General features: G+C 47.0%; 1 protein-coding gene across 1 annotated transcript in view; it reads right to left on the bottom strand.

Moving 5' to 3' along the window:
• Positions 1-13,764, bottom strand: part of LOC133766332 (laminin subunit alpha-3-like) — a 197,919-nt gene that overhangs the window by 60,598 nt on the left and 123,557 nt on the right. The window contains 6 exon segments of the mRNA XM_062200018.1: positions 207-306; positions 1,253-1,358; positions 1,561-1,613; positions 2,264-2,363; positions 3,500-3,546; positions 5,777-5,914. Of these exon segments, the coding sequence (XP_062056002.1) occupies positions 207-306; positions 1,253-1,358; positions 1,561-1,613; positions 2,264-2,363; positions 3,500-3,546; positions 5,777-5,914 (544 nt within the window).

Below are 13,764 nucleotides of genomic sequence, written 5' to 3'. Positions count from 1 at the left end.
TGCAATCCTCTCCCATTGTGACCTGCCCTGAGACCCCTGCCAGCATCCATGCCCTGCTGTTTGCACTTGCAGCCTGCATGTCTGGGAGCGAAACAGACCCCTTTTTCTGCCTAAGTTACCCAAGCTCAGGGCTTTTGTTACAGCAACAGAAAACAGACACATGTTCGCCACGTGTTAACTCAGAAGCAACCTCCCTGCAGACTCACCGCTGGCACGCCTCCCCGGTGACATGCTCCCGGCACTGGCACCCTCCCGAGGGCCCGCTGCACATGGTGGTGAGCGCTCCGCCAACGTCACAGCGGCACCCTGCAAGTCGGGGAGCAGCAATGGTTACCCATCAGGCCATCTCCATGCGGAACGCTTTCCCTCTCTCTACACGAAGGAAACCTTTCCCCTGCCACATCTCACCTCTGGCAGGTGTCTGGAATATGTGGAGCCTTCCAAAATCAGGGAGCCCTAGCCCTCCAAAAGCCTACATCTAAACTGGAGGAGTGGTATCCAGTACCATGGTGAGAGGAGCCCAGGAACTGAACCTGATTTAGAAACAGCTCCATCATAAATAACACGTACCAAGGGAGGACACCGTAAGAAATTCATGAATGGCCTCAGGGAATAACAGCTTGCAATTTCACTCTTCGACATGGCAGTCTCTCTAAATATCTGATGCTGGCTCTTTAAACTTACTTGTTTACTTAGTCACTTACTTGAGGGACAGAGAGAACTCTCATCTACTGGTTCACTCCTCAAATGCCCACGACAGCTGGGGCTGGGCCAGGCTAAATCCAGGAGCTCAGAACTTGACCCAGTCTCTCATGTGGGTGACAGAGATCCAATTACTTGGCTCACCACCATTGCCTCCCAAGGTTGCCATCAGCCGGAAGCTGGAGCTGGGTATTGAAGCCAGGTGCAGATACCCTAACCATTGGACTAAACAATCACTCTGCCTTTTTGATAATACAAAATATATCTTTAAAATTACTAAGTCTTGATATTATTTATAAACTTCATCCTCCTTCAGCTACTATTTTTAAAATTAAATCAACAATGTGCTGGTAGACATGAAGTGGCAGCAGCCCTATTTGCAATTTATGATCAGCTTCGAAGGAGCATTTGCCTAAATTCCCTGGACGGAAGGTTTCAGTGCGAACCCATCCAAAAGTCTGCCTGAAGACAATGAACACACGAGGAGGTTCCCCGACAGTCTGCGTCCACCAACACTTGTCTTTGCTCAGGAGCCACCAGTAGTATTTACCTTGACACCCAAAGTAATTGCTCTTTTCCAAAGCAAAATATCCATCTTCACAGGTGTCACAGGCATCGCCAGTCACATGAAGCTTGCAGGAACAGTCACCATCTCCCTGCAGAGCCATGAGCCAGAGGACAGAATGTGATACAATTACAGAATTCGTTCATCTTCAAGATGGCAAACAATAGGAAGCCACGTGGGCAGGACCTGAGAAAGATGGCCCAGCTCCATACAACTAGAGAGGTATGAGTACACTCCCCGGAAGCCCCATAGGCACGGACACGAACATTCTGCAGGACCTCAGCTCACATTACCTGCCCACACTCTCCAATTCCACTGGCTGTGCCCGCCGCGTGGCATTGGCATTCTGCAGAGACAAGAAACAAGGGTTACATAAAAGACAGTTCTCTGGCTCTGGGAACGTCCCCTGCCTGCAACACGACACATACAATCAGACTTTCTAGCCTCACCAGCAGAGTTACAGCTTGTACCACTGAGGCCTAAGATTGGGTTGTTTTCTGGGGTTAGGAGAACAAACTAATCAAGACCCTCTGTTCACAAGGAACAATCAGTGTATGGCTACTCCAGGGCAGAAGCTACAATGGCGAGGGATTTTCAAATGATTCTAACGTCAAGGTCATCATTCACAGGCTTGCATGAAAATCTGCTCTATTCAAGGATATGGATTCTGTTGAATACCTTTAACTCAGTGTTTTTAAGTTATCTTGGCCTCAAAATAAGCATGAAATTAAAAAGCAGAAAGAGTGGATTATAATAAAGCCAGGAGATTAAAACCATTGGTTAAGCAGCTTTCTTCACAAATAACCAAATACATAAGGAAATAGGCTACAGATCATTTGCCGAGATTCTGAAGATGACAGAAGTACTGCCCAAAGTGTGTGTCTATACAAATGTCACACAAATCGAACTGACTCAACAAAAGGCTCCTCTGTAGGTAAGTAGAGAAAATGAAGAGGAAGCTACAATATAGTAAATGATGGGGATAAGAAATCTTACCTGAACACCCATCGGGGTTTTCTTTGACCAGATTCCAATATAAAGGTTTGCAGATGCTACAAGTAGGGCTTTCAACATGAAGCTTGCATTGACAATAATCCTTTAAGGAAAATCAAACTAACATTTGACATCTTGGCATTAAGACCTATTTTGAAATATGTATTCTGAGAAAAGGCTTGTCACAGAAAGTTTCCTGCTAAGGTTGTCCCTGGGAGGCAGTGGTGATGGCTCAAGCAATTGGGTTCCTGCCACCCATGTGGGAAGCTGGGATTGAGTTCCCAGCTCCTGGTTTTTGCCCTGGCCCACCCTGGCTGTTGCAGGCAGGAGGGTAAACTAATAGATGAAAGCTATCTCTCTCTATGTGTCTTTTTCTTTGTCTATCAAATAATTTTTAATTCTTTTTAAAGAAAGAAAAGTAATTTAGTTTCTTCGGAGGGAATAAAAGCACTGGATTGATTTCAGCAATCTACTAATTGATTTTGGCTTTTTAATTCATTTTATTATTATCCACATAATCTATATGCGTGAATAAAAAGAAATCAAAAATACAGAAGGAATATATGTCACTCTTATATTTATGATACCCTCAGTGTCTGTTGAGGCTGTTACAGGATGGATTTTAAATTTAAATGGAAAAATATCTTGAGAGTTAATTTGTTGGGAAACAGGAAAGTGTCACGTTTATCTCCAAGCTCCAAGTGCTTTGTCTCAGACATGAGATTCACTGCCGCCAGCTTCAGTACCAGTGAGCCCCAGCCTTCAGGCAGCGGAAGCCCCTTCCCCAGGGCCACTCAGTGCCTGGAGGTCAGCAACCCCAGGCTGTGTGGCCAAAGAGAGTCGTCATTTCTAAAAGTTGTAGAAAATTATCCCAAATACCAAAGTATTGTACTTGGGATAAAATAAAAGAAGTTGCAATTGCAACTTTATTTGCAATTTTATTTGATGTGTCATTGGCCACTGGCCTCACTTTTATTAATTATGCAAACCAGCCTTATGCACAGCTCCATGGAAGCAACCTCCCCAGAGTAACCTACAGCAGGTAACAAACTCGGGGCTGCAGAATTAAAAGTTTAAAGAAAACTTATTCTTCTATTTTTGAAATCAAAACTCATAGACTCATATATACACTTTGAGAAAGAACAAATATCTCTTTAGGCAATCTGTCTGGAGGCTTATTTTAGCTTTCTTGTAATTTCAGCTGGAATTGCAACCCTTAGATATCAATTCTCTACTTACCAAACTGGAGTCGGTGGTACCGGCTGGGTCACAAGCGAGGCTGGGACCTGTGCATGATTGAGAAATGTTTTCAGTGTCTGGGGACTTGCTTGGGTCTTCGTTTCTCTGTTCTGATACGCCTCAAATTTTTAAAAGTTGTGCTTCCTTTTTAAAAACAATGTATCTACGCTTACACATTTGATAGATGAAAAATAAAGCCTTTGTGTGCAATAATTCTTGGCACCCTGCACGTGATCCCTCTTCCCAAATTACTCCTTCTGCCACTCACCACCTCCATACCCTCCCACGTCTAATGGGTGATGAAGGAGATGAGCTTTAAAAATGTTGAACATCTTTACTATGGCCCAGAAGGGGGCAATATTGTACCAGGAGACTGTAAATTGTCCATTGCAAAGTGACAGAATCTGTAAGTATGTTGGTTGGTTAGCCGAGAGTGAATTCTGTAATTATCCCAACCCTTTTGTTTAGGAATCAATTAGTGTGCCTTCCTGTCTGCCACTCTGGCACCGCAAGCCCAAGATCACCTCTCCACCATCACCAGGGATCTCCCCAAGTCCCGGGATGACTGTTTCACTGCGTTGGATCCGAAAATGGGTTGAAGAAGCCTGTTTTGAGCCTGGTTCTGCATACCTTTTAAATAACCCCACAGTAGGCTCTTGCTACAAATAAATGTCCCTTAGCCTCCCTGCCTTCATTTCCTCTTTGTCTCAGTTTTCCCTGGGTGACTTGCTTTCTCTCTCTCAGACCTCAGGCCTCAACCTGGTGCCTCTAGGATTCAGCTGGGCAGGCTTTGGGTCTGCGGTCTGCGCTGTGCCCAGACGGCCCTGACGTGAGGCTCCCAGAGATGCTGGGGGCAGGAGGGGCTCTGGGAAAACCATGTTCTCGCGGTGGAAAGCCTGGCTCAGCCTGCCACAGACACTGCTTCTCCACAGAGCAAGAGTCCCCTTAAACCAGCTGACGGGGTGATCAGCTGGGCTGTGGAGGCTGCACATAAAGGAGCTGGGGGAGACCCACGACTACCTCATTTCTGTCCCGTCTGCCTGGGAACACCCCACCTCCCAATAGATTTCAATCTCCTCCTCAGCTCACTTCTTTTTTTTTTTTGACAGGCAGAGTTAGACAGTGAGAGAGAGAGACAGAGAGAAAGGTCTTCCTTCCGTTGGTTCACCCCCCAGATGGCTGCTGCGGCTGTCACGCTGCACCAATCCGAAGCCAGGAGCCAGGTGTTTCTCCTGGTCTCCCATGGGGTGCAGGGCCCAAGCACTTAGGCCATCCTCCACTGCACTCCCGGGCCACAGCAGAGAGCTGGCCTGGAAGAGGAGCAACGGGGACAGAATCCAGCGCCGCGACCAGGGCTAGAACCCGGTGTGCCGGCGCTGCAGGTGGAGGATTAGCCTAGTGAGCCACGGCGCCGGCCAAGCTCACTCTTTCCAAACCGCATGGAGTCCAGGGTCCGCAGCCCCCTGTCCTGCAGGGCAGAGACACAGCACAGACCCTGCTCTGTCTGCAGCAAGGGGGCCTCCTAAAAAGAGGCCCAGCACTGCCAACATCAGGGCCACTGCCAGTAACAAGAGGAGGCTCAGGGGGCCGGCGCTGTGGCACAGTGGGTTAAAGCCCTGGCCTGAAGTGCTGGCATCCCATATGGGCACCGGTTCTATTCCCAGCTGCTCCTCTTCCAATCCAGCTCTCTGCTATGGCCTGGGAAAACAGTAGAAGATGGCCCAAGTCCTTGGGCCCCTGCACCCATGTGGGAGACCCGAAAGAAGCTCCCGGCTCCTGGCTTCGCATCAGCGCAGCTCTGGCCATTGTGGCCATCTGGGGAGTGAACCAGCGGATGGAAGACCTCTCTCTCTCTCTCTCTCTCTCTCTTTCTCTCTCTCTACCTCTTCTGTAACTCTTTCAAATAAATAAAATAAATCTTTAAAAAAGCAAAAAAAGGAGAGGCACAGTGCCCAGGCACAGGGGACAAGTGCCAAGGAGTCATCTTTGCCACACTGCTGTGTGCTGAGAACTGGCAACCACACAGAAAAAAAAAAAAAAAAAAACTTATAGCACATGGGAATTGAAATCCCTTTTAGTTAGGAACAGAACATTTGTGGATTCCTTTGCAAATGCATATTTTCAGGGGACTTGAACTGGGAGGAACCAGGGAGGTCAGGTCAAATGTGAGGGAGTGACCAGAGCTGTGTGTTGGGGAGTTGGGGCAGTGTGCAGGCTCCTCTGAAGGGGCTGCACACACCGGCGGCCAGCCCTGCGGTGCTCTGCCAGCTCCCTTACCTTGGCAGTGGGGGAAGTCAAAGGCTCCTGAGAGACACCTGTCACAATGCCGTCCTGTAATCCCCGGCTGGCATTCGCACTGTCCAGTCTCTGGGTTGCAGGGCACTGGGTAGGATCCGAGCGCGGAACACTGGCAGGCTGGTGGGTGAAAAGAACTCAGATTCAGGTGCAGGGTGGGAGTGGGACAGTGTCCTGGATCAGAGTACTGGGTTGGGGCCAGGAAGATCCAAACACAGATTCCAGCTCATCTCTTATTTCATCTGAAACCTGATGCAAGTTGCTCAACTGCTCCCAGCCTCAGTTTCCCCTTCCTTAAATGGGAGCAACACTAGCATCCCCCTGGTAAGATTGTTGTGGGGATTAAATAATACTTGGAAGACTTGGGGCCAGCACCTGCCATAGTGAATGCTCAATTAGTGCTAGCTTGTATTTCGGTCACTAATTTTGTATTGAGCAAGATCAACGGGGGGTGGGTGAGGGCTGGGGGAAGATTCTCACCTTCAGGAATCAGTGCTCATAGGGGATGAGGGGGGGAACAGCTGAGAGGCGCTGTGCCTCACCAGAAAGTCCACTTTAATTCCACTACCCACTGGGAATCAACCACAAACCATGTCAGTCCAGATCATCCAACTGTCCTGTTTTCACACCTAGTTTTCAACTTCTAGAGTAGTTGAATAATCATGGACAAAGTTATGCAGACAGGGTTAGGAATGGATAGGAGAGGCATCCCAGTATCCCAGTAACACCCCATGCTGTTACCATCATCTCTCGCTAAGTGAGTGACTAACAGGCACAGACTGGGAACAGGTGTTTAGCATAGTGGTTAAGACACCCACATCCTACATCTGAGTGCCTGGGTTTCATCCCTGGCTCTGGTTCTCGACTCCAGCTTCCTACTAATTCTATTCTGGGAGGCAGCAGGTGATGGCTCCTGTGGTTGGGTCCCTGCCACCCACATGGGCGACCCGGATTGGGTTCTCGGCTCCTGGTGTCAGCCCAGCCCAGCTGAAGGCATCTGGGGAGTAAGCCAGAGGGTAGGAGCCGTCTTTATCTGTCTCTCTAATAAATAAAAACTCACATAAAAAGTAAAATAAAGAAAAAAGCAGGTGCAGGTGGACAGAAGATTCTTATTGTTCTCTCTGCTGCCTTCCCGCTGGGCCTGGCTCCTAATGCGCTCTGTGCAGTAAACTCCTCCAGCGCTGTAGTCGCTCAGTGTCAAGTGAAGTTCATAACTTAAGTGGTATTTCCAAAGTCACCAAATCAGTCCAGAGCAGAGGGCTTCAGTCTCTGTATTCAAATACCAACTGTCACTCAATAGTCGTGCAATCATGAGCAAGGTGCTTAGTCTCATTAAGCCTCAGTTCCCTCTTCCGTCAACTGGAGCTGATGATAGTAAATGCCTACCTCCTGAGATCATCAGAGAGTCACCAGCAATAAGGTATGAAAAGCAACGAGCACAATGCTTGGCATACAGGAAGTCCTCAGTGTTTGCTCTATTAATGTTCTCATTCTAATTACCCAAGGTCCCCACTGCTGGAGAAGATGCATTTTATGCTAGCCCACACTGAATTAATGGAAATCAACGAATTAGTATTTCTTACTTCCAAATTTATACTTGGTGTATTTTTTATTAAAATGCAACTTTGCAAAATATCAAAAATTCCACACTAGCTGGGGCCTTGGGAAAGAAAATATTCCTAAGTCCCAATTCTTGTGATTTACTTACAGGTCATCGGAACGATTCAGCCTGGGCACATGGAGCACCTCTGGGGGTGGACCACACCGCTTTCAATCTCTGAGAGAACTTGATCTCCCGCATGCTGTGAGTTACTTTAAAAGCCCTTCTTAGCAATACTGATAATGAAGATAGAGTTTGCCCTGGTTGCCACTGGAATAACAAACGCATCGACAGAAGGGAACATGGCTAGTTTTTTCTCTATGAATTGCCTGGGCCTTCAACAGGCCACGTCTTGCTCAAGGTTTGCAATTAGCAGCAGTCTCAGAGAGAATGCCCCAATTCTCATCTTCCTGTTTTACCTTTATCCAGCCAGCAGACATTAACTGCAGGCCTACTGTGTTCAACAGTACTGTGGCCCGATGTTGTGGGGGAGTACATACCAAACAACACACACTTCCTGTTCTCAAGAACCAAAAATCCAGAAGAGGGGCTGGAGAATTCCTGACATGGAATGAAGTACCCCACCCTGCCAGAGACTAAATGTGAGAGCCCTGTCTAAGCCACTCTGCCAGCTGGTAGCAGACAGCAGCTCCAGACTCCGCTCTCCTACTGCCATCTCCAGCAGTGCTCTTTCCCACCAGACCTGTCCCACAGGAATGAAGTCCCCACCTCATGGCAGATTTCCAAGAAAGTGTTCTTGGGCTCTGTGATGTCAACATGGCTAAGCTGTATGTGCTCAGATGTTTGGGGAAACACCAGCCTAGATGTTGCTGTGAAGGTTGGTCTTAGATGAGATCAGCATTTAAATCAGTAGACATTTAGATGAGATCGGGTGTGTTCAGGGTGCTATGGCTGTAGACAATCTACTAGAAGACACTTAGTAAAGCAGATTATCTTTCATAACATGGGTGGGCCTTATCCAAACAGTGGAAGGCCTTCAAAGAACATCTTTCAAGGAAGAAGGAACTCTGCACACAGACTGCCTTCAGATTGCAACTATGAAAACAACTCTTCTCCATGTCTCCAGCCTTCTGGCCTACCTTGCAGATTTTGGACTTGCCAGCCCACACAATTGTGTGAACCAATTCCTTAAAATAAATAAATCTATATATCAGGGCCGGCTCTGTGGCATAGTAGATTGAGCCTCTGCTGCAGTGCTGGTATCCCATATGGGTGCCAGTTTGAGTCCTGGCTGCTCTACTTCTGATCGAGCTCTCTGCTATGGCCTGGGAAAGCAGTGGAAGATGGCCCAAGTTCTTGGGCCCTTGCACCTGCATAGGAGACCTGAGACATACTGTTTCTCTAGAGAACACTAATACAGATGTTGGCACCAAGGAAAACATTTCTATAGGAACAGAATCTTAAGAAGCAGTTCTCTGAATTGGTTTTGGGGCTTATGCAATTGGTTCTCTAATCTGATTGCATTTGGAAGCACAAATGTCTATTTCCAGTAGTGAAGAGAGCATAGATATCCCATGGTGCAGTGTGGCAATTGAGATATGCATAAATGATACTATTGGATATTCCTACACAGCACTTCTAAGAGACCAGTTGCTGGGAGATCATGGATTTGATAACTTATGACACTGTTGTCACTCTAAGTGAAGTCCCAAACTTGCAAGTGTCTGCTGTTAAAGCGAGGGTACTGCTTGGTAAGGACTGGGATTCTGAAGACTGGTTTGGGGATGCACAGGAGGATCATGGTGAAGATGGAGACACAGAGTTCGTAAATGCTGACGAGTCTTCTATGTCGGTAGACTCAACCTTTCCTCCCACGGCTGGGTGAATTAATACTGCCTTGACTGAGGGAAGTGAAATCGCCTCCCCTGGAGTAGTGAACTGCCTTGCAAGATACTTCTGAGTCTCCCCAGGATCCACTCCTTCCACCCCTCTTTCCTGTAGGCTAACGATGAGACTCAAGTACCAGTGGGCCCTGAAAGGTGGGGCACAACGTGTGTACACTCCAAAAGCATTATGTGATTTTCCACTTTAAACAGCCAGGAATCCGACAAGAGTGAGTGCTGGATACAAAGTGTGTGAGAACTGTTGCCATCGAGTTGGAAAAGTTCATGCAGTGGGGGCTCATTGGCTCTCAGGGTGGGGAGGGCCAAGTACTGGCACTTACCCACCAAAACCAAGGTGGGCACGGTTACCATAATGGGCAGAGAGTCAAAACAGCAATCAGAACAGTCTTAATCATAGGCCCTCTGGCGCTGCCGACTGAACATGGTGCTCCTAGAGGTAAAACAGATGGGAAGTCTATTAAATTCTTACTTAATCTACATGCGTGGGGGAGCCTTAGGTCCATGAACAAAAGTCTAACTGGAAGCATAAAACCATAAAGTCACACCCTATTAATCTGTTCCCAGACGCGAGCCGGTTTACAGACTCAGAAATCTCTGAATGAAAGGGAGGCTGGATCCCCTGGAGCAGGGACTCCTCCACCACCCTGCCTAAAATGTACTCTGCTGATGTCCCCCAGCCTTCCCCAAAGCGAGCTCTGGCCTTTGATCAGAGTGACTGTGCACTGGAGACAAGGAAACAAGGAGACATTTCAGGGGTTACCTGACACTGGCTCTGAATCAACACTAATTTTGAAAGATCCAAAAACATCACTGTGGCCCTCTAGTCTTTAGGGTTTATGGGGGTCAGATGATTGATGGAGTTTTAGATCAGTGTGTCTTCAGCAGGTCCCGTGGGCTCCCCAGCCTGTCCTGGGATTATCTCCCCTGTTCTGAGCATAACTGGAATAGACATACTCACACTGGGTCCCTACACATGGGGTGGTGGTTATTACAATGGGAAAGGCCAAGTGGAAGTCATTAGGACTGTCGCCACCTAGGAAAATAGCAGACCCAAAGCAGTTCCTCATTCTTGCAACAACTGCCAAGACTGGAATCACCACTGAGGACTTGGAAGATGCAGGGGTAGTGAGCCCCACCACATTCCTACTCAAGTCATCATTTTGGCCTGCACATCAAACAGATGGATCTTGATAATGACAGTGGTTATCAAAAACTTAACCGGTAGTGAGTAAAAACCAACAGATGCAGTTTGCTTTCAGTTGGCAAGGCCAACAATATACCTTCACTTTCCTATCCCAGGGGCTTATCAGCTCTCCAGCCCCGTGCTTTAATGTAGTTCACAGGGACCTGGATTGATTTTCCCTTCTATAAGACACCACGCTGGTACAGTACACTGATGCCATTGTGCTGACTGAATCGAAAGAGAGAAGTAGCAACTACTCCAGACTTCTTGGTCAGATGGTGGTCATATGATAGGAAATAAATCTGATAAAATTATCAAAGGCCTTCTACTTCAGTGAAATCCCAGGGGTCCAGTGATGTGGGGGACAGAAGAAGACTCTGCAGCAGTCCGGGATGCTGTCCAAGCTGTTCTGTCCCCGAACCCACATGGTCCAACTGCGCTTTGCCAGTGCCAGACAGAGTCTTTGGAGCCTTCGGCAGGCTCCAACAGGTGAATCACAGCATAGTTCCTTATTCTCTGGGAGCAAAGTCCTGCCATCTCCTGCAGGTAACGACTCTCCTTTTCAGAAACAGCTCTCGGCTTTAGTAGGGCCTGATGGCCTGACCATGGGCCATGAAATTATTAAGCAACCTGATCTGCTCCACGTGAAATGGGCATTGTCCGGACCACCAAACCATAAAGTGAGGACATGCGCAGCAGCATTCCATCATCCAAGGGAGGAGGCACGGAGATTGCGACCAAAGCAGGCTCTGTGCACCTTACACAAAGAAGCGACCCAGAGCCCATGAGTTTTCTCCTGCTTTCTCAGGAAGGAGAATCCATGCATATGGAAGGTATTCAAAAAGATCTGTGAGGAATATATTATTAAAAAAAAAATGCTGGCATCCTATAAGGGTGGCAGTTCAAGGCTCGGCTGCTCCACTTCCGATCCAGCTCTCTGCTATAGCCTGAGAAAACAGTGGAAGATGGCCCAAGTCCTTGGGCTCCTGCACCCACATGGGAGACCTGGAAGAAGCTCCTGGTTCCTGGCTTTGGATTGGTGCAGCTCTGGCCATTGCGGCCATCTGGGGAGTGAACCAGTGAATGGAAGATCTCTCTCTTTCTCTGCCTCTGACTCTCTGTAACTCTGCCTTTCAAATAATAAATTTAAAAAATTTAAAAATATAAAAACTGCATAGATTTCAATTCTTTGCACCAAAGTAGACTTATATTTTAACAACATTTTTCCATGAACCTTTTGAAGTACCCTCGTATGTAGATAGATTTCTCTGAATGAGCAAAAAACATGAAGATATTTGTGTCCTATGTGAACATTCCTCAAAGAATGACCTCATTAGAGGAAGATCTGAGTTATCAAGTGATAAGAACACCTGTTCTATGGATACCAGCAACCCTTTTCCCAGCTACCCCAGCCATTGTCCAATGGATTCATGAACAAACTGGCCATGATGGCAAGAAAAGAGGTTATGCATGGGTTTGGCAACTTGACCATCCAGTCAATAAGGTTGACATGGCTAGGGCCATGGCCGAGTACCCAATCTGTCAGCAGCAGAGACCAACACCAAGCCTCTAACATGACACATTCCCTGGGATACCAGCAAGCTACCTGGTGGCAGGTTGATGACATTGGATCGCTTTTATCACAGAAGGGGCAGATTTTGTTCTTACTGCAATGCACACTAGCTATAGATATGGAAATGTCTTTCCTGCACACAATGCTTCTGCCAAAACTACCATTTGCTTGCAAACACAATGCCTTATCCACTGTCACGGTATACAACAGCTTGCTTCTGATCAAGGAACTCACTTCACAGCAAATGAAATGCAGCAATGAGCCCGATCTCATGGAATTCACGAGCTCTGTCATCCCGAATAGTTGACCTCTTGAAAACTCAGGTATAGTGCCCGCTAGGTGGCAACACTTTGCAGAGTTGAGGCAAGTTCTCCAGAAGGCTGAATGTGATCTGAATCAGCAGCCAATCAGGGTGCTGTTTCCTCTCTAGTCAGGATATACTCCAGGACTCAAGGGTGGAATGATGGTGGCGTACTTCAGCGTTACCCCAGTGACCCCTCAGAAAAGATTTTGCTTCCTGTCTTTGCTACCATATTCTCCACTGACCTAGGGTCTACAGGGAGAGACATTCCTGCCAGGAGATATGACAACGATTCCACTAGACTGGAAGTTAAGACTGTAGTTGGCCACCATGGGCTCCTCATGACTGAATCAACAAAGATGGGAGTACTTGTGCTCCCTGTTATCAAGGGAAAATGGGAACACTACTCCACAACAGAGGTAAGGAAAAATACATCTGGAGCACAGAGGATCCCTTAGAGGAGCTCTTAGTATTACCATGCCCCATATTAAAAGTCAATGGAAATGTACAACAGCTCAATTCAGGTAAGACTACTTAATGGCCTAGTCCCTTTGGAAATAAAGATTTGGATCACTCTACAGATAAAGAACCAAGGCCAGCTGAGGTGCTTATTGAGGGCAAAGGGAATGCAAAATGGGTAGTGAAAAAAAGTAGTTACAAATGCCAGCGGTGGTCAGGTGACCAGCTACAGAAATAAGGACTGGAATTAGCAGTATTTCTTCCTTATTTTGAACATGTGTGTTTGTGTAGCTTTATGTGTACATACACAAACACACAAGGGGTTTATGTGTATACACACAAAAGCACACAAGGAGTCTTCAAAAAGTACAGAGAAAAAGTGTATTATGAAGAAACTCTAGAATTTCAAAACTTTTTGCACCAAAATGAAGTTACCTTTTAATTCCATTTTCCATGAACTGTTTGAAGAACTAAAAACAAGCTAATATGCTTGTTTTCTTCTCCTTCTTATTATTTTTATACAGCTTAAGATGATAGACTTTAAATCACAGTATTTAAGTTACAGGATATTTCAAGAAGAGAAACCATCATGGACTTGGCCATCGATTCTGGGAAGGGGTTAGTGTGTTTCCAGTTGTATACTGGTTATATTCTATATGCAGAGTTATGATCTTGTTACAGTCTTATCTGGATATTAAGTATGGTCTAAGGAGAGGTGCATGGGTGCTCGTGTGGTAAGGGGTGGGTTTGTGTTCATTAATTTTACATGTGGGGGCCGGCACTGTGGTGTAGCGGGTTAAGCTGCCGCCTGCAGTGTCAGCATCCCACATGGGCGCCGATTCGAGACCCAGATGCTCCACTTCCCATCCAGCTCTCTGCTATGGCCTGGAAAAGCAGTAGAAGACGGCCCAAGACCTTGGGCCCCTGCACCCGCATGGGAGACCTGGAAGAAGCTCCTGGCTCCTGGCTTTGGATCAGCGCAGCTCCAG

Source organism: Lepus europaeus, chromosome 9 (genome assembly GCF_033115175.1).
Source record: "Lepus europaeus isolate LE1 chromosome 9, mLepTim1.pri, whole genome shotgun sequence".
Classification (NCBI taxonomy): Eukaryota; Metazoa; Chordata; class Mammalia; order Lagomorpha; family Leporidae; genus Lepus; species Lepus europaeus.
The sequence above is the reverse complement of the archived record's forward strand: the minus strand, read 5'-3'. Positions and strand labels throughout refer to the sequence as shown.